Source organism: Setaria italica, chromosome IX (assembly GCF_000263155.2).
Source record: "Setaria italica strain Yugu1 chromosome IX, Setaria_italica_v2.0, whole genome shotgun sequence".
NCBI classification, from domain to species: domain Eukaryota; kingdom Viridiplantae; phylum Streptophyta; class Magnoliopsida; order Poales; family Poaceae; genus Setaria; species Setaria italica.
Window position 1 is genome coordinate 10,316,837 of NC_028458.1, and position 22,376 is coordinate 10,339,212.

General features: G+C 50.9%; 4 protein-coding genes and 1 pseudogene across 6 annotated transcripts in view; 1 reads left to right on the forward strand and 4 right to left on the reverse strand.

Annotated features, from left to right (window-relative positions):
- Window positions 1-2,835: 2,835 nt before the first annotated feature.
- On the reverse strand, window positions 2,836-8,341 carry LOC101782121 (protein ROOT PRIMORDIUM DEFECTIVE 1). Of its 3 annotated transcripts, none has more exons than XM_004982263.3 (3): window positions 6,930-8,341; window positions 3,442-3,701; window positions 2,836-3,022 (listed from the first exon to the last, which is right to left on the reverse strand). In XM_004982263.3, the coding sequence occupies exon 1, from the start codon at window positions 8,253-8,255 to the stop codon at window positions 6,984-6,986; it is 1,272 nt and encodes a 423-aa protein (XP_004982320.1). In that variant the 5' UTR covers window positions 8,256-8,341; the 3' UTR covers window positions 2,836-3,022; window positions 3,442-3,701; window positions 6,930-6,983. The 3 variants fall into 3 exon arrangements, with proteins under 3 accessions (XP_004982320.1, XP_022679301.1, XP_004982322.1); XM_022823566.1 differs by lacking the exons at window positions 2,836-3,022; window positions 3,442-3,701 and adding exons at window positions 3,715-4,309; window positions 5,717-5,759; XM_004982265.3 differs by lacking the exons at window positions 2,836-3,022; window positions 3,442-3,701 and adding an exon at window positions 3,715-4,309.
- A 791-nt stretch (window positions 8,342-9,132) lies between these two features.
- LOC101779351 (putative cyclic nucleotide-gated ion channel 9) lies at window positions 9,133-11,268 on the forward strand. The gene is made up of 2 exons (XM_004986296.3): window positions 9,133-9,759; window positions 9,863-11,268. The coding sequence occupies exons 1-2, from the start codon at window positions 9,148-9,150 to the stop codon at window positions 11,195-11,197; spliced, it is 1,947 nt and encodes a 648-aa protein (XP_004986353.2). The 5' UTR covers window positions 9,133-9,147; the 3' UTR covers window positions 11,198-11,268.
- Window positions 11,269-11,471: 203 nt separating this feature from the next.
- Window positions 11,472-14,902, reverse strand: LOC101783096 (pyruvate dehydrogenase E1 component subunit beta-4, chloroplastic). The gene is made up of 4 exons (XM_012848788.2): window positions 14,730-14,902; window positions 14,556-14,635; window positions 14,378-14,424; window positions 11,472-12,630 (listed from the first exon to the last, which is right to left on the reverse strand). Exons 1-4 carry the CDS (start codon window positions 14,800-14,802, stop codon window positions 11,658-11,660), a joined length of 1,173 nt encoding a protein of 390 aa, XP_012704242.1. The 5' UTR covers window positions 14,803-14,902; the 3' UTR covers window positions 11,472-11,657.
- Window positions 14,903-15,390: 488 nt separating this feature from the next.
- On the reverse strand, window positions 15,391-18,582 carry LOC101783499 (annotated as a pseudogene).
- Window positions 18,583-20,934: 2,352 nt separating this feature from the next.
- The window catches only part of LOC101784565, a 7,756-nt gene continuing 6,314 nt past the window's right edge, over window positions 20,935-22,376 (reverse strand). The window contains exons 9-12 of the mRNA XM_022829659.1: window positions 21,948-22,230; window positions 21,723-21,835; window positions 21,448-21,641; window positions 20,935-21,370 (exon numbers count right to left, since the gene is read on the reverse strand). Coding sequence (XP_022685394.1) covers window positions 20,935-21,370; window positions 21,448-21,641; window positions 21,723-21,835; window positions 21,948-22,230 — 1,026 coding nt within the window. The remainder of the gene's footprint in view (window positions 21,371-21,447; window positions 21,642-21,722; window positions 21,836-21,947; window positions 22,231-22,376) is intronic.

Genomic DNA, 22,376 nt, shown 5'->3' on the forward strand with positions numbered 1-22,376 from the left:
TCAGCTGACAACGACACGAACCGTCCGAATCTTGGCATCCTTCGACGATCGGTCGTCACTGACCGGACCGGCGCCATTTCCGTACGGCCGGTCCAAGCTCATCAGCTCGAGCGAGCTAAGGCCAAAAGCGAGCGAGAGAATTTAAAATTTTCTAATTGACTGACTAGCGCGGCAAGAAAGCTACTGCTTACGATATATATATGTATATATATTATAATTATATCTCCGTGGGAAGACATTTTTTTAGTATATATGCGGCAGTGTGCAAGGCGCGCGCATGCATGCAAAGTTGCAAGCACACGGCCGGAGTAGTGCTTATCTTGCAGACGTGGCTTTGTTTACGTAGGAGTAGTGCTGATTAACTAGGAGAGATTAAGGTGAACTAGGATAATCCTATTATTAGGTCCGAGCACTTTCAAATACGGTTCATGTTTGACCTGTTGCTTATGGAGTTGATCGATGATGTTTTGAAGTAACCAAAAAAGTATTGGGAGAAATTTACACCATGTACGTAGTAGGTAAATTTCCTCTCTCTCTCTCTCTTTTTGCAACGGTATTATTTGAACTGCCGCTTCTTGTAAAATTCCTGACATATGTGTGTTTGCATGTAAAGGTCTAACGGAGACTTTGGAGAAGATAGAAGATCAAATTAAAATCCCATGTGATAGGAAGTAATGATAACAATACACATCTCGTAACTTCATTTAGGTTGCCAAACATAGCGCGACCTAATTAGCTGAAGTCTACACACGTGTGCTTCCCCTACAGTGTACTAACATTGGAGAGAAAGCGAGATTACCACAGACTAAACTAAGCTCATTAAACCAGTTAACTTTTTTTTAGAAAAAATTAGACCAGTTAACTTGTGAGCCGATGGCCGAACTCTGCAATCATTGATGTGCTACAAAAGGATGTTAAGATGTGCCGGGACTACTGCTCATTTCTCTACTAGTGGGGAATGATCACTATAAGTTTATTTCAGGGTGCAATTAAGTAGCATACCTCGAAGAAAAGAAGTGGCAAAAGAAGCAATTGTTAAGAGTGTCTGAGTACGTATGCAGTGATGCCATCAATCAAACCGAATAAGAGAATTCGAGATGGAACGTCATCTTTGGAAGGTTTGAGACGATCTTAGGCCTGCTTTTCGACGCAGGATTCCCGCAAGTACCTTTTTATACATGCAAAATTGTATTCAAATCTTCCCACTTTGTTAGCTTAAGGCAGTGCGTACATCCTGTCGAATTTGGACACGAATCAGCCAACCACATTAGCCACCAGGCCTGCCTGAAATTTTTGACCCATTCTTGTAACTGTACGGGAAATCTGGTGTTAACGTGCAGTGCATGTTCTGAAGGGAAAAAAAAACGAAGAAGAAGAAATACATGTAATGTTTTTTGATCTTTGTAGTAGTTGGATTATTTCTGCGAAATTCAGCATTTAATTAAGGGCCCTTTAACTTGTTGTGACAGATAAGATATTGCTTAATCTGCATAAGCTTAACCTTCCTTCAATTATGAAGAGACTCCGTTGGTCACCGGCCAGAAATCGCTACTAATCACCTAACAAGAATCTGCTAAGGAATGGAGATTTTAAAATTCGTGGCTGCTGTCCTGAGGCGCTAATGCAAGATGTTGATAGGAACACCCCCACTTTGCTTTATCCCTGGAAATCACAAGGGCCAATGCTTGCATGCTCTACAGCTCCCATCTAAGCGATCTTTCTACGCAAGATTCCACCAGTTCTTGTGGCCTGCAGGCCTCGGGTGGCCGCAGCAATCCATGAGACCATGATTTCCAAGTCTCTGAACCTGACAATCATGCAGAGACACTGCCAGAGTTTGTGCCTCGCAAGTGGCCAGTCAGTCAGTCAGTCAGTCAGTCAGATAGCTGCATGATCTGCGACTGAAGAGTAGAGCAGTTGGAACTAGCTTAGGAAAATGCCATGACACCAAACAGCTTCGGTGGAGTCCAAGTCCAGGATGAGTCCACGACGACAGAGATATGCTTGCTACCGGCCGGAGATGCCAGTTTCTGTGGAGGGGACGCTGGTACGGGTGGCATGTCACACTGTCACACACATCTCATCTCAATTATGTTTGGGGAGCTCTTAAGTGGCTGTGCTAATTGCAGTCCTATATGATAATGACCTTGTGCATCTGATGAAACAGGAAAATGCTTTGTTTAGTCCAACAGCAACTCCTAACCCCCGTCTGACTGAGCTAGGGCCACCATGGTCTCTTGACCGAATCAGACAGGCAGCAGACTGGTGAGCGAGTGTGTCCCCGGGTTGGTTATCAGTTGGCCGTCGCCAGGACCCGGGATCTTGTCCCCGGATGTAACATTTTAGGCACATGGTTTAACATGGGTGTGACTTGTGAGTGTGTGACCCTACTTGTGTCCAAGTCCAACCAAATCAGTTTGGGAAAACTGGCCCAGAAAACATGGATGTCGGACATGTAATATCTTCTGAACCAAAGTATCAGTCATGCTCAAGTTCTGGGGTACGTGAACACTAACCTTGACGACACCTTGCAGCGTGGGTCTTTAGAACCAGAATACTATGATTTATGATCAGATCCTTGACGGCATGAACCTTAACTTCGAAGATACCTGTCGGGGCTTTCAGCGGTTGGCACCGCGAGACATGCGTGATTTGAATTCATGCAGGGAGACACACCGATATGCTCTGGCCGGGCATTGGTGCTCCGCTCATGTTAGAGGAGGGGCAGCTGCACATGGAGATGGAGCTCACTGTCCATCTGCCAAAGACAGTGCTGCGTGGTAGACTATCACTCGGTAGTTATTCCCCTATCAGTCTGTTGCTCAGTCACATGGCTGTGCCCAACAAGTGAGGACAATGGTATATGGTGCTCCAAACGAGAATCCATGTTATATGTCATAAACTCATGACCCAACTTATCAAAAGAAACAATTGAACAGATGGAGATCTCAGTAGGTGAGCACTTATTGCATCCATCCCGTTATGTCCTCTGAACTCTGATTGGTGTTTTTGTTAGCTTACCCTGGAAGAACAATAAGAAATATTAGTCGAACAAGAAAAAAAAAAGGTGGTGCTGCTGAACACAGAATGATATCACACCCAAGTGGTCACGATAAAGAACAGATGACCCCTACTACCCTGAACAAGCTTTAAATCTGACATGATATATCCAACTAGTGAAATGATGAAAATGTGTATGATCAGGTAACTAGCTTTGATGAGTATATAAAGTCAGATAGTTACTAAATAACTACGACATGTGCTGCAATGAGATGCAGAGATGGTAAAACAGGTGCAGATGCAATCATGGAGGATACCAAATCAGAAGCTATAAGAATACAGCCATGAAGATACCCCCAGAATTGGGACATGGATCATTAGAACCAGAATATCAGTCGTGTTAAAGATTCTGAAAGACATGAGCATGATCCTGGACAATACCTGTCGCAACCAACCTTGCTGGTTGACGCAGATCAACGTGAGATATGCGTGCTTCAATCCATGCAAGGAGACACACCATATCTTCTGATCAGGTGTTGGTGCTTGGTTCATGTTAGAGGCTAGGCAGTTGCAAATGGAGATGGAACTCACTGACGACACTGTGGTTGTAGTATCACTTGGTACCTGTCCCCAGCAGTCTGGTTCTCAGTCACATGGCTGTCTCAAGAAGTGAGGACAGGGTATCTGCCTATCTGGTGTTCCTGAAGGCCACAGAATCAGTATATAGAATGCTACAATTAAATGGTGGCAAACTGGCAAAAAAGTGCAAGTGTCTGTACTGAGGATATTGAATCACAAGGTAAAATAGCAGACTCTGAACTCATACAATGTGACTACAGATATATTTCTGATTCTCCAAAATTAGAACTCCAACCTATCCAAGACACTTCACCCAGATATTAAATAGATCAGCTACAAACTAGTCAAGACTCAAGAGGTTTCTTTTCAGTTTAGCCAATGGAAATAAATGAATTGAAACTTTGTGAGTTCAAAACAATGGAAAGAAAAACTAACTAGAAAAGCAAAGATTCACTGGAATTATGACATCATCAAGTCCACAAGAACAAGATGCAATAGATTGCAGAAAGACGAGAGTGCTTATGTGAATATCAGCACTTGTACCAATCAAATATTCATAATTCAAAGATAACATGATGAGAACATTTGAATACTTTTTATGCCTGTAGGTTAGGATATGTGCCACTTAAAATCAGTGAATATCAGTAGAATATACAACTAAGCTGACTGAGAAGCGCCCAGCAGTACACATGGTGTTTTGGAGGAAGGATGCTGCATGTGTCAATGCTACCTAACAGGAAAAGAAATCAAACTATCAGTGAACTCTCAAATCAGCACAATATCTTGATTCGACTACAACAGTCACGGACTTCTGGTATTGCAACTAAGGATTCAGCATTCATTTTCCATTAAGTACTCGTATCTTGGGCTCTTGGCATCACAACATGCAACAGATTAATCATGCGACAAGATTCCACAGGAGAATATCAAACAATTGCATTGATGATATTATGCCATTTCTTACTTTTCCAGTCATACAACAAAGCTCACTATTTAAATCAGCATTGCTTCAATATGCCTTTCATGTACACCAGCACGCATGGCTGTAGTAGCAGATGGCTTCTCCTGGATGCGTTAAGCAGTGACATGATCCGTCAATAATTTCAATAAAGACACTTGCCTTACAAGTTTTTTGGTATTAACAGTCTACATAACAAAGTCCAAAACATTGTAACATCATTCTTTTCCTGAACACTTTTTTTTCTCAGACATGATTTTCTTACCCTTGTATAGAGCAATGGTGAACTTTCACAAAAAAAAAGAACAATGGTGAACCTGAGCGAATATGTTACAGAAAGAAAATAGAACCATGTTAATTCAAAAAAGGTTAGGAATAAATGGAACTTATCTGAGACATTATCTGTGGTCCTCTAAAACTAAAACTTGCAAATCTTCCAAAATGTTGGTATTACTGGCTCCAATCGAAATGGTACTCTAATACATTGGCACTTTTGTAGATTAACAGATCTCAAGTATATTGGCCTAGTAGTCTGATAAATTCGATTTGGCTTAATCATCTGAGCAACATTACTAGTGTGTGCGGGCTCAGCCCATCAGGCAAAACATACAGGCTAAGGTGCTAGACTAAATTGAGGCTTGACAATCCAAATTGAGGCAAAACATTTGCTCAAATCAATTAGAGCCAACATGGAGTGCCGGCTGGGTAAGTGTTGGCTACAGCTGCAGTGTTACGTGGGTCACAGTATTTAACTACTTATATTCACAGTAAGAAATGGACTTGGTAAAAATCTAGCTGCGTGCCTACTAGTATTGCGGTAAAAACCATTCTGAAAATGCATTGTAGCAAGAAAATATAGTGCCATTGAAGCACCACTATGCATCATGAGTTCATAAATAGGATTAATCCATTTTATTCATTCAAACTTTTCAGAAGTCCACTTAACCAAATGTGTCAACTTTGGGGCAAAACCTCCCTTGTTTCATTCCACGTCAGCAAAACCACCCTCCAAATCAGTCTAAAGATGTAACTTCACCCAGTTAGTAACAAACCAATATATCCTGCTTTTTGCAGTACACGATTGAATAAGGCAGTTGTGTTTGAAATATGAAACTAGTTTTTCCCTTTTTGCACAACTTTTAAGGATAGTACTAGAACCAAAAGTATGCATTAACATACCAATTGAGTACTTTTATGTGGATTGCCATAATAACACCATGAACTGCATGTGCAATAAATAGTTTGAAGTTACTCGTTGACATCAGTGATAAAACAACAACAGTAGTACAAAAGTTGGATCAGTTGTTCAGGAACACATAAAGTCAAATAAATTGAGGTATGAAAATTTGTAGAACCACGCTTTCTGTTGCCCTAATTTATCTTCCCTCTCCCTTCAAATCTTACAAGTAACAATCTATACAAACTTTCTATCTCTTATTCCCAAGACATTATAGACGAAAACATATTGGTCAGTTCAAAATTGTTCTCTTGGTTTTATAACCCCCTAAATGTCAAAGCCTAATAGAAACAAGCTGTATAGAAATGGATCCAGTAGAATAAGTTATTTTTGTATCATTTTGGGAACATACTAATGGCTATCACACAGTACAGAGCAATTAATGGATACTGCAGTAACATAAAATGGAAAGAGTTGTCAACGCTTAAGCAGTCAGTGTCCAAATAACTCAGTATTTTTTATTTAAGTTAATTGTATAGATTATGTAATCTGTAAAAATCTTAGATAGGACTAGCACACACAATGCGAGAAACTCTTATCCAGAAGGGAACAGAGGATCAGACCTCTGTGTGTAGTTTCTTGTTCTCATAAAGAAAGTTATGATTTTCCTTCGAAGAATATATAATTTCAACTTTGGGTACCATCATCAACCCTATCCCACTAATATATGTATGCAGTATCACCCTTTATCATATATGTAGACATGTAGGTTTCATAAGTTACAAGTAAATCTATGAGATACCCCTAGATTTTACATGTATGCACTTATATGGGCGTGACAGTAGAAAAATACAAGTTTGGTGGTATTGTCAAAGCTTTAACCAAGCACAAACCTAAAACCAAGAGCTCCTCAATTCATTCACCATGAGTACAGAACAATCCTTGTCAGATAATGAAGGGCAAATATGTGGATACATGGCTAGAAAATAGATGTGGCAAGCATCCTTTTAGTTGAAGATCAGAATATTAGTGAAGGGAATTTGAGATATAAGCCTGTTATACGAGTAACGTAGATATGCTCAGAATCTAGATCAGAATTTGAATAACTCAGGTGAAGCCACAATGATACAACAAGAATGGTTGCACTTAATATCTGTAGCTACATCAAAATCAAGTTAAACAAAAACATGTTCCATCTTCTAATAGGTTTTCTACCTGACACGGAAGTTGATTGTATATCATATTGAAGAACAGTTGCGAGATCCAATATCAGTGAGCAATTTGTTTCCCTGTATCTTCGTCGATGTCGTCATCACTCTCCTCATCCTCAGAAGCAACACCTGCTTCCATGTCCTCCTCGTCCAATTCGTCTCCATCCTCCTCATCATCATAGTCCTCATCGTTATCACCATCCTCTCCTTCTGCACCAAATTCCTCCCCAATCAGTTGCTCACCACGACTACTCTTACGATCCTTGCCTTTGCCTTTTCCAATCTCCTCCTTCCCCATATGCATCAGATGAAGGTACTGATACCTTATCCCCATCATTGGGTGCTTGTCCACAAGCATATGCCTCCGGTATGACTCCCTAAGCACCACCGTCTGCGTCCTCAGCTTGTGGGACATGTAGAAAATCCCAGGGTGCCTAGCCACCACCTTCCTGAACCCTGGCGGCAGCCGCAGCGCCTCCCCAAGCTTGACCAGCACCTCCTTCTCCATCTTCTTCCCCACCGTGAGGCTGAGCACCTCGTGCAGCACCGCCACGGTCCTCTTCTCTGTGATGTCACTCCTTGGCGCAAGGTGCGACCCATCCTCGTAGGGCGAGATGTACGGCAGCCTCTGCCACTCGTCCAACCACATGCGCACCTTCTTGTCGAGCTCGAACCCCCGGGGGAACGAGAGCGGGAAGGCGACCGCGTCGCCGACCTTGTACCCGCCGGTGCGCTGCGCGTAGGACTGCATCGCCGACACGGCGAGGTCCTTCCTGTAGCAGACGAGCTCGAGGAGCGTGCCGTCGGGGGAGAGCGCGAAGTAGTCCGGGTAGTTGGGGAGCAGCGACCGCTGGAAGTCCGGCGCGAGGCCGAGGTCGAGGCGGAGCCGCGCGACGAGGCGGAGCGGGAGCGCGCGGGAGGGGGCGAGCATGAGCAGCCGCAGCAGGCGGTCGGCGGCGTCGGGTCGGGTGGCGTCAACGACCTGCGCCTCGGCGGCGTGCAGCGCGGAGAGCCTGGGCGTCGGGGACACCTCGATGGGGTGCGGCGAGAGCGCGAACGCCGAGGGGTAGAGCTGCAGGAAGCGGAGCGGGCGGAACGGGAACGGGATGGTGGAGGGCAGCGAGTGCAGCGGCACGGCGTGCGGCGGCGGCGTGGCGGCGAGGAGCGCGTCCTTGGCGAGGAGGAACGGGACGAGGTGGCGCTCCCGCTCCACGGCGTGGTCGAGGGCCCGGTCCCGCGCCCACGGCACGCGCGCCTCCAGGAGCCCCCGCGCCGGCACGAGCAGCGCCGCCGGCAACCGCCGCGCCTGCGGCGGCAGCAGCAGAGGCATCGCGGGGTTTTGGAAGGGGAATTTCGCGGTGGAAAAATGCGGCGGCGGTGACGACTAGCGTTGGGGAAAGAGTGGGCGGGCAGGTCAAGTGGAGGGCGGCGGCGAGCCGCGGGATGCGCGGATCGGAGGGTGATCTCGTGCCGTGCCGTTTTTAGGTGGGTCGCTACTGGTTCTGGTTGGGCCGCTCGGCCCCGAGATATTTGGCCCAAGTGCGATCCAGAAGTGTGGGGCAAAGCCCGCAATCGGAGGGGGCAAAGAGGAGGAAAAATAGAAGGCCGCTATTGATGCGGCGATTTGGGGAAAACATTTTTTTTTGCGAACCGATTTGGGAAAAACTTTGACCGCTCACACAGGTGCTGATAGCTCTGCGGCGATGCATGCCTGTTCATCTCCATCGATCGCAGTGTTTGTGGGAATTTCTCACTGACCGCTCAGTGATCGATTGGACATGTCGTGATGAATGGGCGCTCGATGAATCGAATCGATCCTCCTCCCCCTTCATCGGCGCGTTATGTTCGGCGGCGGCGCCTTCAAGCGGTTCATCGACGGCCATAGGCACAAATTCGTGAGGTGAGCAGCATTTTTCTTCTTCCCCTTTCTTTCTGTTCTCGATGAAGTTCCAATTGCAGTACGCGCATCTGACTGATCTGCATGCGCGCGTGCGTGGAGGCGCGTAGCTAGGCTCAAGGGCGACGAGAGCCCGAGGAGGATGTCGTACGGCGGCGTGGACCGGTCGGGCTTCCAGATGGACTACGCGGGCGTCGGCGCCGGCGCCGGCGTGAGCGCGTCCCGGCGGCGGTTCGTGCCGACGGAGTCGCTGGCGCGCGGCGTGATCACGCAGGGGTCGGCGCAGCTGCGCACGATCGGGCGGTCGATCCGCGCCGGCGCGACCATGGCGGCGGTGTTCCAGGAGGACCTGAAGAACACCTCCCGGCGCATCTTCGACCCGCAGGACCCGATGTTGGTGCGGCTGAACCGGGCGTTCCTCATCTCTTGCATCGTGGCCATCGCCGTGGACCCCATGTTCTTCTACCTGCCCATGGTCACCGACGAGGGCAACCTGTGCGTGGGCATCGACCGGTGGCTCGCCATCGCCACCACCGTGGTGCGCACCGTGGTGGACCTCTTCTTCCTCGTCCGCATCGCGCTGCAGTTCCGCACCGCCTACATCAAGCCCTCGTCCCGGGTGTTCGGCCGCGGCGAGCTCGTCATCGACACCGCGCAGATCGCGCGCCGCTACATGCGCCGCTTCTTCGCCGCCGACCTCTTGTCCGTGATCCCGTTCCCGCAGGTGGTGATCTGGAGCTTCCTGCACCGCTCCAAGGGCACCGCCGTGCTGGACACCAGGGACCGTCTGCTCTTCATCGTCTTCACCCAGTACATCCCGCGCGTGGTGCGCATCTACCCCATCTCCTCCGAGCTCAAGCGCAGCAGCGGCGCCTTCGCCGAGACCGCCTACGCCGGCGCCGCCTACTACCTCCTCTGGTACCTGCTCGCCAGCCACGTACGTCGAATGCTGCAGCAGTAACCAGCAATTGCATTAGGATTTCACCTGGATATGTATATATGTATTTGTATATAAATATACATATTTGCAATCGTTGCAGATCGTTGGTGCCTTCTGGTACCTTCTGTCGATCGAGCGCGTGAGCGACTGCTGGCGGGAAGCGTGCAACGAGTTCCCGGGGTGCAACGTCATCTACATGTACTGCGGCAACGACCGGCAGCTGGGCTTCCTGGAGTGGCGCACCATCACCCGTCAGGTGATCAACGAGACCTGCGAGCCAGGGCGGGACGGCGTGCCCCCCTTCAACTACGGCATCTACTCGACGGCCGTGACGTCCAACGTGCTCAAGTCCAAGGACACGGCCTCCAAGCTGCTCTTCTGCCTCTGGTGGGGGCTCGCCAACCTGAGCACCCTGGGGCAGGGGCTCAAGACCAGCATCTACACCGGGGAGGCGCTCTTCTCCATCGCGCTCGCCATCTTCGGCCTCATCCTCATGGCCATGCTCATCGGCAACATCCAGACCTACCTCCAGTCCCTCACCGTCCGCCTCGAGGAGATGCGCGTGAAGCAGCGCGACTCGGAGCAGTGGATGCACCACCGCCTGCTCCCCCCGGAACTCCGCGACCGCGTCCGCCGCTACGACCAGTACAAGTGGCTCAACACCCACGGCGTCGACGAGGAGGCGCTGGTCCAGAACCTGCCCAAGGACCTCCGCCGCGACATCAAGCGCCACCTCTGCCTGGGGCTCGTCCGCCGCGTCCCGCTCTTCGCCAACATGGACGAGCGCCTCCTCGACGCCATCTGCGAGCGCCTCAAGCCCAGCCTCTGCACCGAGCACATCTACATCATCCGGGAAGGGGACCCCGTCGAGCAGATGTTCTTCATCATCCGGGGCAGCCTCGAGAGCATCACCACCGACGGCGGCCGCACCGGGTTCTACAACCGGAGCCTGCTCGAGGAGGGAGACTTCTGCGGGGAGGAGCTCCTCACCTGGGCGCTCGACCCCAAGGCCGGCGTCTGCCTGCCGTCGTCCACGCGCACCGTCAGGGCGCTCTCCGAGGTCGAGGCCTTCGCGCTGCACGCCGACGAGCTCAAGTTCGTGGCGGGGCAGTTCCGGCGGATGCACAGCAAGCAGGTGCAGCACACGTTCCGGTTCTACTCGCACCAGTGGCGGACGTGGGCGGCAACCTACATCCAGGCCGCGTGGCGGAGGCACCTCAAGCGCAAGGCGGCCGAGCTGCGGCGCAGGGAGGAGGAGCTCATGGAGGACGACGAGGGCAAGAACAGCATCAGGACCACGATCCTCGTGTCGCGGTTCGCAGCCAACGCGCTGCGCGGCGTGCACCGGCAGCGCTCCAGGCGGACAGGGGCAGGGAACGAGCTCCTCATGCCCGTGCCCAAGCCGAGGGAGCCCGACTTCGGCAGCGACTACTGACGAGCTTGCAGAGTGTAGTAACTTACATTACACTTACAGGTGGTAAAATGAGAATGTTATCTAGTGATGTATCTGATCTTAGTATTGAGTATTATTTCTGCTTGTTGCACATGGAATTCCTATTCAACTCTCCTCTCACTGACTTGTAAAATCTCCAGACATTTGTTAGTTGGTAGTGTTGTGTACCCATGAGAAAAATATTCTCACCCTGTCTATACAATGATTTTCTGCCAGTAATGACATGTTCAAACCATAGCATTCGGCAATCAGCAACTCGCAGAAAAGGGACAATTAGATCAACTCCATGCAGCAATGCATTCAAGCATACACCTCAAAATACGAACAGGACGGCTATAAGCCTGTACCGCAACGAATGCCTAGCTACAAGGCAAAAACAGAAAACTTTTATGGCAGCAACGATATAATAACCCGATGATTTTCCAACACAGTCGTCATCTTCCTATTGGCAGATTTGCTCAACCGCGGCCACGATCTGGGCAGGCTGCACGACGGTCGCATCCTCCAGGGTTGAAGCATATGGCGTCGGCACATCCTGTGATGACAAGCACATGATGGGGGCATCAAGGTAGTCCCAGAAGTTGTCAATGATGGCTGATCTCAGGCTGGCGCCAATCCCTCCCGTGCGCATGCACTCCTCCACTATCAGCACACGGTGGGTTTTCTTGATGGAGTTGCCAATCGTGTGCAGATCAAACGGCTTCAGCGACCTGATGTCAATGACCTCTGGATCGTACCCTTTGTTCACTAGTGTCTTTGCGGCCTGCATCACGTGGTATCTCATACGTGAGTAGGTGAGGATGGTCACGTGCTCCCCAGGCCGCACCATCTCGGCCTCCTCCAAGCAGAGCACATATTCCTCGTCGGGGATTTTCTCCTTCAGGTTGTACAGAAGGACGTGCTCAAACAGCACCACAGGATTCTCACTCCTGATGGCGGCTTTCATCAGACCTTTAGCATTGTAAGGAGTTGAGCAGGCAACCATTTGCAGGCCAGGGATTGACTGGAAATACGACTCCAGACGCTGTGAATGCTCTGCTCCAAGCTGACGACCAACACCACCAGGGCCCCGGATCACAAGTGGGATTTTAAGCTGGCCACCCGAAGTGTAGTGAAGCATGCCACAGTTGTTTGAGATCTGATTGTAAGCAAGGAGCAGGAAGCCCATGTTCATGCCTTCAACAACAGGCCTCAGTCCTTTCATTGCTGCTCCAACCCCCATGCCGGTAAATGAGTTCTCAGCAATAGGGGTATCCAGCACTCGGAGGTCTCCAAACATATCAGCCAAACCTTTTGTCACCTTGTAAGAACCACCATAATGACCAACATCTTCACCAAACACGCACACTGTTGGATCCAGTTTCATATCTTCTATCAAGGCTTCACGAAGAGCCTCAAACAGCAAGACCTCATGGCTGAAAGAAAAGGTAAGTAAAATTACGAATTTGCAGTTGAGCACAAAAGAAATCATGTTGTTAAAGCTCAAGTGTTGCCACCTAATGGTCAGTCTTTACATACATCTAGCTTAAAGCATGACACATTAAAAAAAGAAAAACTCCATTTGTAGGAGATGCAGAAATGGTTAGCCAAAGATTATTATGGTTTCTAAATTGTTAACAATGCGAGCTGCCACGTGCTGCCTGCTAAATGTACTTTCATATATCTTAGAACAGGATAAATATTTTCATGAAATGAACAAACCGCATTAACTATGAGTTAATCCCATTAATCTTTCTGAATGTGAGCTGGTGATTAGGCCTAGTTTTACTCCGGTGTTCACAACAGAAAAATCTTAAGATTTCTTCTTTTCTGTCAATAAGTTTGATGCATTTTGGATTATATTTGATGAAAACTGGTATCATCCAGTGCTGCCAACTGCCAGCTACAATGAAAGTAGAATATAATGCCTCCATTTTTAATTAGTAAGTAGGTTCATTTAATTCACTTTACTGACTAAAACAACTACTTTCAGGTTAATAACCTATACAAAACATGCTAGGTGAGACAGCCTGGTCAGTGCCAAATTTCATCTTGCAACTAATTCAGTAGTGACAGCATCATCTACAGTATAGATTAAAATTGTACAGTTCTAACATAACCTATGGGTAGCTAGAACAAGTGAGTATTATTGTGATCAGAAATCAATGCTCAAAATCCCACTTGGTTACTTTGTCTAAATTTGCTGGGGAAATGTAGGCGCTAATAATTGCAGAGAGATGAGACGGATACACTGCTGTTCATTTATCTACAAAGATGCTCCATAAAACGTATGTGAATGTCATATACGAAAAGTTGACCATATCAAACTTATGTAAACTATCATGACCTAATACTCAAACATATGATGGAATTTCGGATGCAAGTGAAGAACAATAGTAGCTACCAGATCAAAATAATCCAGATGCAAATCAACATGGGCAGTGCCACATAGAAGTGACACAACTGCTACAGGTTACAGCTACTTCAACATGCATATATCACATCACAGAATGGCAACAAGTAATTGCCACATAAATTATTTATTCAGTTGGGATTAAGGACATTGACGCGTGACGCGTTATTTGTGGAAGTGGTACCTATGATCTGATTTAATTATTGCAAGAGTCTTGTACCATTTGCATTTGCGAGGAAACTGGGTCAAAGAAAACAACAAATAACCAACAATCTCAGCAAAATATTCTGCTAATCATCTACCATGGTTAGCTTCAGCGACTTACATTCCACACTGGTTGCCCAGCTGAGCTTATGAACATCTGCCCTATTTGCACTAGTCATTTGGAAGAAGAGATTATGCCAATGGGGAACAGAGGAGAATAGTTGGCCCTTGATGATTGACATAAAAATAAAAACTGCAATCCAACTCTGCTGGAACAGCACATAATCCTAATCAAGTTGGCCCCTGCTCGGGAGATGTTCGAATCTAAGACAATTATGTCACGGTGACCGCAGTTAACACACCAGTCAACAAATCCTAATCAAGTTCGAAGTTGTGCATAGCCCATTGGACGAATTTGCCTATCACCACGGATGAGAATTACTACGAAGTTACATATCACCTCAACATATACTAATTCGTTGGTTTTGTGTGGACCCTGAAGCACCATCGAGTACTTAGAATGCATATACATACTTCATCGACAAGAGGCAGTGCGACGTTCTTACCCGTCGGACTTGGGGGCCGCGGCACCCGACGGCGCATCCGCCTTTGCCTGCACAAAGATCACACACGGAGAAAAGAATAGCTCAGCACAACAGCAGCAGATGCCAACGCGCGTCGCAGGCTCGTGGACAACGCTAAACAGCTAAAAAAAAACTTAAAATCAGTGCAAGGACACGCAACTGCAACCGCCGCACCCGCACGGGCCACAAGCCTGCCACGTCCCCCTCGCGCCGCCGGCGCCACGCGCACGCTGCTCGCTGCTGCAGCGGAGAACACAGAAACCAGGTAAGCGAAAACCCGTCGATGGATCCAATGCAAATCCGGCGCTCGGGAGAGAGAAAGAGAGAGGTTTACCAGAGGTGGATCTGAGTCCGGCGCAGGGGGCGGTGCTCGGGGCCGCTGCGCGCAGCGAGGATGCGGTCGACATTGTCGGGGATCGGGATCTCGGAGCGCAGAGGTGAAGGCGGTGGTGAGGTTGCGTATATAGGCAGGTGAGGAGTTGGGTTTGGTTGGGCGTAGGTGGCGATCGTGGACTGGTGGAGGAATGGAGGCGGCGGCTTCGGTCCAAAGGTTTCAAATTTGGACTTTCAATTTCAAATGGTCGAAATCAGGTAGCATATAAAGTACTACACTTTTTTGGGCCAAATACACTCTACGAGGAACTTTTTTTTTCCCGAATCGAGGTGCATCCCTAATTTCCATTGCTTAAACGGAAATACCAGAAGTTTACGAAGCAGTTCAGATAGAGAGGGACGCATACAGCATACAGCATACTACGACAGAGTTCGACAAAAGAAAATGTCACAGAAATGCATGACTCGTGCCAAACCAAAAGGAGTAACCATCCTGATTCCTGAGTCCAATAGGGAGTACGAGATGAAATTTCAGGCGTCTTACGAATAAATAGATTCCTTTGTCTAAACAAGTTTCTCGAGAAGTAAATAAATGAACTTTATTCGCATTTGGCAACTCCATGTTCGGAAAACAAGCCCGGTAACATTTCGTCGAACCCAACCTAAGCAGCCGCGCCCAACCTGCCGGCGACGTCGACGCCGAAGCGGTACCTCACGTCGTTCCTCCCGAGCCGCTCCACGGCCGTGTTGACGTAGCCCATCCCGACGACCTCGACGTCCGCGGTGATGCCCGTGCTACCCGCGAAGTCCAGCATCGCCTGGCAGTCGCCGACGCTGCCCACGACGTTCCCGACCACGCGCTTCCCACCCTGGATGATGGCGTGGGTCGGCAGCTCCAGCGGCTCGTTCGGCGCGCCGACGGACATCTTCCAGCAGCGGCGCGACCGGGTGCCGCGCCGAGATCGTGTCGATGACGCCGTCCAAGGTGTCCGCCGCCGCGCGATGACCAGGAACTCGTCGGCGCAGAGGCAGCCGAGCGCCTCCACGCGCTTTCCCGGCGACGAGCTGATGACGGTGACCGTCATCCCGAACGCCGTGCCGAACTTACGGCCACGTGGCCGAGGCCCCCGAGCCCGACGACGGCACGACGCCCAGGCGCTTGCCCGACGACGCGTTGAGGCCGTATTGCGTCATGGCCTCATGGGGCGTACACCGTGACGCCGGAGCAGAGCAGCATCGCGGCGCGTTTGGGGGGCAGGCGCCCCGGGACCCGGACGACGTAGCACTCGTCGTCGACGACGGTGTCGGATCGGAGAAGCCACCCTGGGTGGCGGCGCCGTCGCGGTCCACGCCGTTGGAGGCGAGCACGACCCCGGGGCAGTAGTTCCCGTGCCCGCCGCGGAAGCTGTCACAGGCGCGGCACGAGTCGACGAAGTAGCCCACGCCCACCGTGTCGCCGGACACGAACTTGGTGACGCCGGGGCCGACGCCCGTGGCGACGCCGACGACCTCGTGCATGCTCTTGCATTATTGTACGCCGCCGTTAATTGGATGATCAGAAACGCACAATAAAGGGAGGTTACTAGAATTCATCTAGAAAAGAAGACGCATCACTTTGGTTTTCGTAACATAATTTGTATTCCGAATGAAACAGAAAAAAAGGTCAAACTGAAAAGGAAGCACAGCAGTCATGGAAGGAAGCACCAAGAACAGGGACGAGGTGCGAGCAAGGAATAACCAGCGCGCGGCACACGGACACGCGACATGCGCCCCTAGGCGAGCTGGCCCTGGCAGACGTCACTATCGATCCGTGATGGACTGATGGCAGCGCGCGTGTCTTCCTCAACGAGCCCGGTCAGCGCCGCCGGCGGCGCGGTGGGGCAATTTGAATCCGTCGAGCTGGTAGCAAGAAACAAAATCAGCAAGCTCTGAAGAAACCTGTACTGCTACGCTACAGCTCCCCCTCGCCGTCTCAAACTCTCAGCCCAAGGAGCTAGCGAGTAGCGACGCGCGGTCGCCGCCGAATCGCCGGAAGAGCCAGAAAAGTGAGAGGAGAGCAAGGGGAGTCGGAGGCAGCGGCTGGACGGATTATATCTGGAGGATAGAGCGTGATCCGTTGCGGCGGTGCGAGCGGAGATCGCCGCCGGCAGCGCGCGCTCGTCGGCTGCTCCGGCCCCAGCGTCGAATATTTGTAAAACTCCCCCCGGTTTGATCGCGATCAACGGTGGCGATCCAAATTAGGGGTCATTTTGTAAATACCGAATCATATATTTGCATAAAATCCCCAATTTCAAATCGCGATCAATAACCGCAATCCAAATTAGAGGTCCGTTTGTAAAGTCCCGAATGTATATATTTGCATAAAGCTTGGACGGCTCCGTCTCCGACACCAGCCGCCGCCACCGCCACCACTAGGTCCAGCTCTAGGAGAGGGGCAGGCTGTGCAACCACCCGGGACCCATAGAGCTGGAGGGCCCAAGACCATATAGGTAATTAGTACATATAATTTTTTATTTGGCATATTAAATATTTGAAGGTCCATCACAAAGCATCCCATGCCGTAGGTAACTCTCCCTTTCAGTCCTATTCTACGTAACCATCCATCGAGCGGAGGGCAGGCCACATGCGACGTTTCGATTGATAGTTTCCTACTGCCACGACCCTGCCTGCTCATTGATGTGCTCTGGCTGATGAGAGGAGACGCCCGCGCCGATCCGATTGGCTCCTCACCTGGCGAGGCGGCGGCCGGCAATGGCAAGGATACAGATCCGCTTCGCTCGTCACAGTAAGCAAGACACCGATTGATTAGTATTTCCAATTTTTTTTGTCTTTTTGTATGCGCTATGCTTATACCGATTGTGCTAGGGTTAAAATTTATAATTCAATGTATTTATTTGAATATGATAGATGTTGCCTAAGAAGCATTTGTCTGGTGCTCAGAAAAGAAAAAAAATAAGAAGATCAGTTCGTAGAATCGTAGAAAGGTGCTCCATATAAGTTTTTTCCAATTTCAAATAATGCTGAAGTCAGTCAGGAGCCTTATTATTAAAAATTATTTCATCGGATCCTTATCTTCTTGTTTGCTCAAGACCCTTAAAATTATAGAGCCGGCCCTAGCCACCACCATCCACCCCATGTTCCGTTCCCACCGGAAGCTCGCCGCCCATGGAGACGAAGACCAACGGGGCTACGTCCCTCTCCGGCTCCCTGCCGCCGCCTGGATCTACTTGTGACGCCTCGCCCCGCCGAGACCGTCCGTCCAGGGTGCCCGCCGCGGCCTTTATCTCCTCGGCGTCGCGGCTGGCCGAGGCGCTTGCCTTGCGAGTTCAGGCCGTACCGTGTCATGGGGCTGTTGCATACCGTGACCGGCGCAGAGCAGCGGCGAGGCCGCTTCGGGAGGCAGGCGCCCCGGGACCCGTGCGACACTGCGACGTATCCCTGGTCGATGACGACGACGAAGTCGGAGAAGCCACCCTGGGTGGTGGCGCCGTCGCGGTCCACGCCGTTGGAGGCGAGCACGACCCTGGAGCGGTTCTCGTGCCCGCCACGGCAGCTGTCGCAGGAACGCGGCACGAGGATGAGGTAGCCGACGCCCACCGTGTCCCCGGCCGCGAACTTGGTGACACCCGTGAGGCCGTGACGACGCCGACGATCTCGTGTCTGCTCTTGCATCGCACACGCCGCCGTTAATTGGATGAGCAGAAACGCACGAGCAATCTTGCGTGAACATGCTGTTTACCTGTTACGCACCCAGGGACGACGGGGAACATGGTGTTCCCCCACTCGTTCTTGATGATGTGCAGGTCCGTGTGGCAGATCCCGCAGAAGAGCACCTTGATCGTGACATCGCCGTCTCTCGGAGCCCTTCAATCGCCATGAAAATGAAAGTTAGTTAGCCGAACAGTCGTGGCAACTTAATTAGGCAAAGGAATAAGTCTACATAACCCCCCAATCTACTACTACTAGAATACTTCACCCCCCAAACTATAAAACTGGGTATTTAACCCCTAAACTTTACAAACCGTTTGGTATTTAACCCCCTAAACTTTACAAAACCCCTAAACTAGAAATTGCCTAAGGTGCAAAACTACAGTAGGCCTAATGAAGTCTAATCTGGAATTATCAAGATCAAAATTGACCTATGCCAGAGTCCTATCTTTGGTGCCTCTGGCATAGGAAACCGGCTGACTATCTGTATTATTGTCTACTGTGGAGCATGAATCTTAATTTTGACCATAGCCGAGATGACACAGAGAATTCCAAAGGTGTTACCCGCCGGACTTGAAGCGACCGCGCTCTGAATTCACTATCCCCAACTCAATTAGAACACAAAATATGCAGCAACAGCAGAGGATAATTACCTGCAGATATTAACAGTTAAAGGCAGTGTAGAGCACGAAGCTGCAATGCTCGCACGCCACCAGCCCGAGCGGCCGCCGACCCAGCCGTCCCCCACCGCAGCAGCGGGCATCACAATGCCGGCAGAGGTCAGGCACAAATCCAGCAAAAGGCGAGCCTCGAGCCCGCTAGCTGTACCTGCGGCGGACGTAGGTAGAGCCTGCGGATTCCCGCCCCCCGGGGCCGGGGTCGCGGTGCGCGCAGCGGCGAGGCGGTCGGCATTGGGGCCTGGGGGACAGGCACTTGGGGACCGGACCGGGGAGTGGAGAAGCGGCGGTGATGGTACGTGTTGTATCTCGAGTAGAGGTGGATTTCGTGGAATGTAGGTAGCGGCCGTCCGGCCGCCGCGGCGCGAGGAGGAGCGGAGGAGCGAGCGATGGAGGGTGGCGGGGGCGGAGACTGGAGATGGGAGAGAACGAGCGAGTAGCGACGCGCGGGCGCCGCCGAATCGCCGGAGGGCCTAGGAGCGTGAGAGGAGCGCAAGGGGAGCCGGGGGCTGCGGCTAGACGGGTGATATCTGGAGGATAGAGCGTGATCCGTTGCGGCGGTGCGAGCGAGGATCACCGGCGGCGGCGCGGGCGTCGAATATTTGCAAAATGCATCGCGTCGCGATCCAATCCAGGGTCCATTTGTAATACTCGGGACCAGATATTTGCACACAGCCCCTGGTTTGGATCGCGATATCATTTCGTAAATACCAGATCGTATATAAACTCCCATATTTCGGATGGCGATCAATAATCGCAAATCAAATTAGGGTCCGTCTGTAAAATCTCGGACGTATATATTTGCATAAAGCTTCCTGGTTTGGACGGCTCCGTCTCCGGCACCGCCGCCGGCGGCGGCTTAACAGCCGGGAACGTGGAATGCGGGGACGGGAAAAATTTAGTGTAAAAACTTTACATAAGTGTCGTACCGTGTTCCGGAAACATTCCAGGAACGGGAACATGGCCGCCGCCACCACCCGCCCCATGTTCCGTGCCCTCCGGAAGCGCAAAGGCCCGTCCTCATGAGGCCTTCGCTCCTGTCCTCTGCTGCGGCATCGAAGTCGCGAGCGACCGGCCATGGCGGATCTGCCGGCCTCGCCTCCAACCAGAACACGGAAGCCCACGTTTGTTTGTTGGAGTAAGTGACGCATCCCCGCGCGATGATGGCTGCTGCTAGCTCTTCCATGACCATTGGAGGCGAAACAACGAAACACAGCTTCTTTCTTTCCCACCGCTCGGTCTTCATCTGCGCGGCGCCGCGGCTGGCCGAGGCGCTTGCCCGGCGAGTTCAGGCCGTACCGCGTCATGGGGCTGTACACCGTGACGCCGGCACAGTGCATTGGCAGGGCCGCTTCCGTGGGCAGGCGCCCCGGGACCCGGACGACATAGCCCTGGTCGACGACGACGACGACGGCGTCGGAGAAGCCACCCTAGGTGGTGGCGCCGTCGCGGTCCACGCCGTTGGAGGCGAGCACGACCCCGGGGCAGTAGTTCTCGTGCCTGCCGCTGTAGCTGGCGGCTGGCGCAGGCACGGCACGATCAAAACCCGATCAAAGGGAACAGAAAAGAAAATATAAAGTGATGATTTTGTTCTCTAAGCCTGGAATGCACACGGCCTAAGCCCCCAACTCTGCCCAAGAAGAAAACCGCATGTTTTCACCAAAATGATTTCGAAAATATGACCAACCATAAGCAGAACATAACATGTGCCTTCTCATGAACATATATACTGTATATATTTACATGGGCGGAGAGTAGCGCCAGAAATGCATCGCAGTTCAGTCCACACTTTTTTTCCGAGAATGTAGTTCAGTCCACACTTCACAACTCCAATCCCAGAAACAACACAAGTAGGAGGAGGACATACACCAGCCCGCTGAGTGTCCCAGCAGCGTCGTGGCTCCGGCAGCCACCGCTCCTGGGCCTGGCCCTCGCCACCGCCACGCCGCCCGACCGGTACGCCACGCCGGCGTTCCAGCCCGCGGGTATGGCGTTGCTGGCGACGAGCACCCTGCCGGAGCTGAACGTCAGGCGGATGTCGAAGGGGCCCTGGAGGGGTGAAGCCGAGTTCAGCTTCCACACGGCGCCCCACGACTGCTGCATCGGCACCCACTGCCCCGACCCGCCCTGCATGATGTCCACGGCGTCGAGGTCGCTGTCGCCGTCCTCGTACTCGATGAGCACGGCCAGGTAGCTCGGGCTGGACCCGGACTCCACGGAGAAGGTGGCGTTCACCCCAGGCCACTCGCACTGCACACTGTACAGTAGGGTAGAGATTGGCGTTTATAGAACTGAAAATCTCTTTACAGTAAGCAAACAGGCTTGTGCGGGTACCGTTTGTACTGGATTTGGATGGAGCCGGCGCCACGAAGCTGGCCTTCCTGGCCGGGCTTCGCCATGGCACCAAACGCTGTCCCGCTCATGTCGAAGTGCACCTGGTCATCCGGGCATGGGCAGTCAGGGCACTCGTCGGTGATGACAACAGTCACCGGGTTACCAGAGCAACCACCATTGCCAGTGCACACCACCTGATGAATAATCTTCAAATGTCAAATCGCAGACAATGCACAACCGTTCGTTAACACACTATCTCTCAACTGCTAAGGTACCTGATAGCAAGAACCACAGCCCTTGCCAGAGTCGTAGATGGAAGAGCAGCCAGCGGCGATCATGGAGGAGAATGGTGGCTGGTCAACATCATTCTGGAACCCACACGCACCAGCTACAACATGTGATCGAAAAATTCAAGCAAGTTACTTTACAAAGGCACACCAGCTACATCATTCTGTTTGGAAGAGCTACAGCATGTGATTGACTTTTAGATGATCTCTTACCGTCACTTCCTGCACCATCAGCTGTGCCATACCATGTAGCGATACCATTGGACCAACCAGAGAGCTCACGGCGGAACTCAATGGATGCACAAGGGTGGAGAAGAAAGGCGAGAGCTGTGATGGCAATGAAAGACAACGGATGGATCTTGGAAGCCATACACTGCACCCTGTGACATGTAGCCACGGCTGATAAGGTCAAAGACATTGTGGAATTGCACACAGAGGGCGGCGAGAGAGAGAAGACTAGGGCCCCGTTTGGTTCCCGTTGCTTATTTTTAAGCACCTGTCACATCGAATATTTAGATACTAATTAGGAGTATTAAACATAGACTATTTACAAAACTCATTACACAGATGGAGGCTAAACGGCGAGACGAATCTATTAAGCCTAATTAGTCCATGATTTGACAATGTGCTGCTAATGATGGA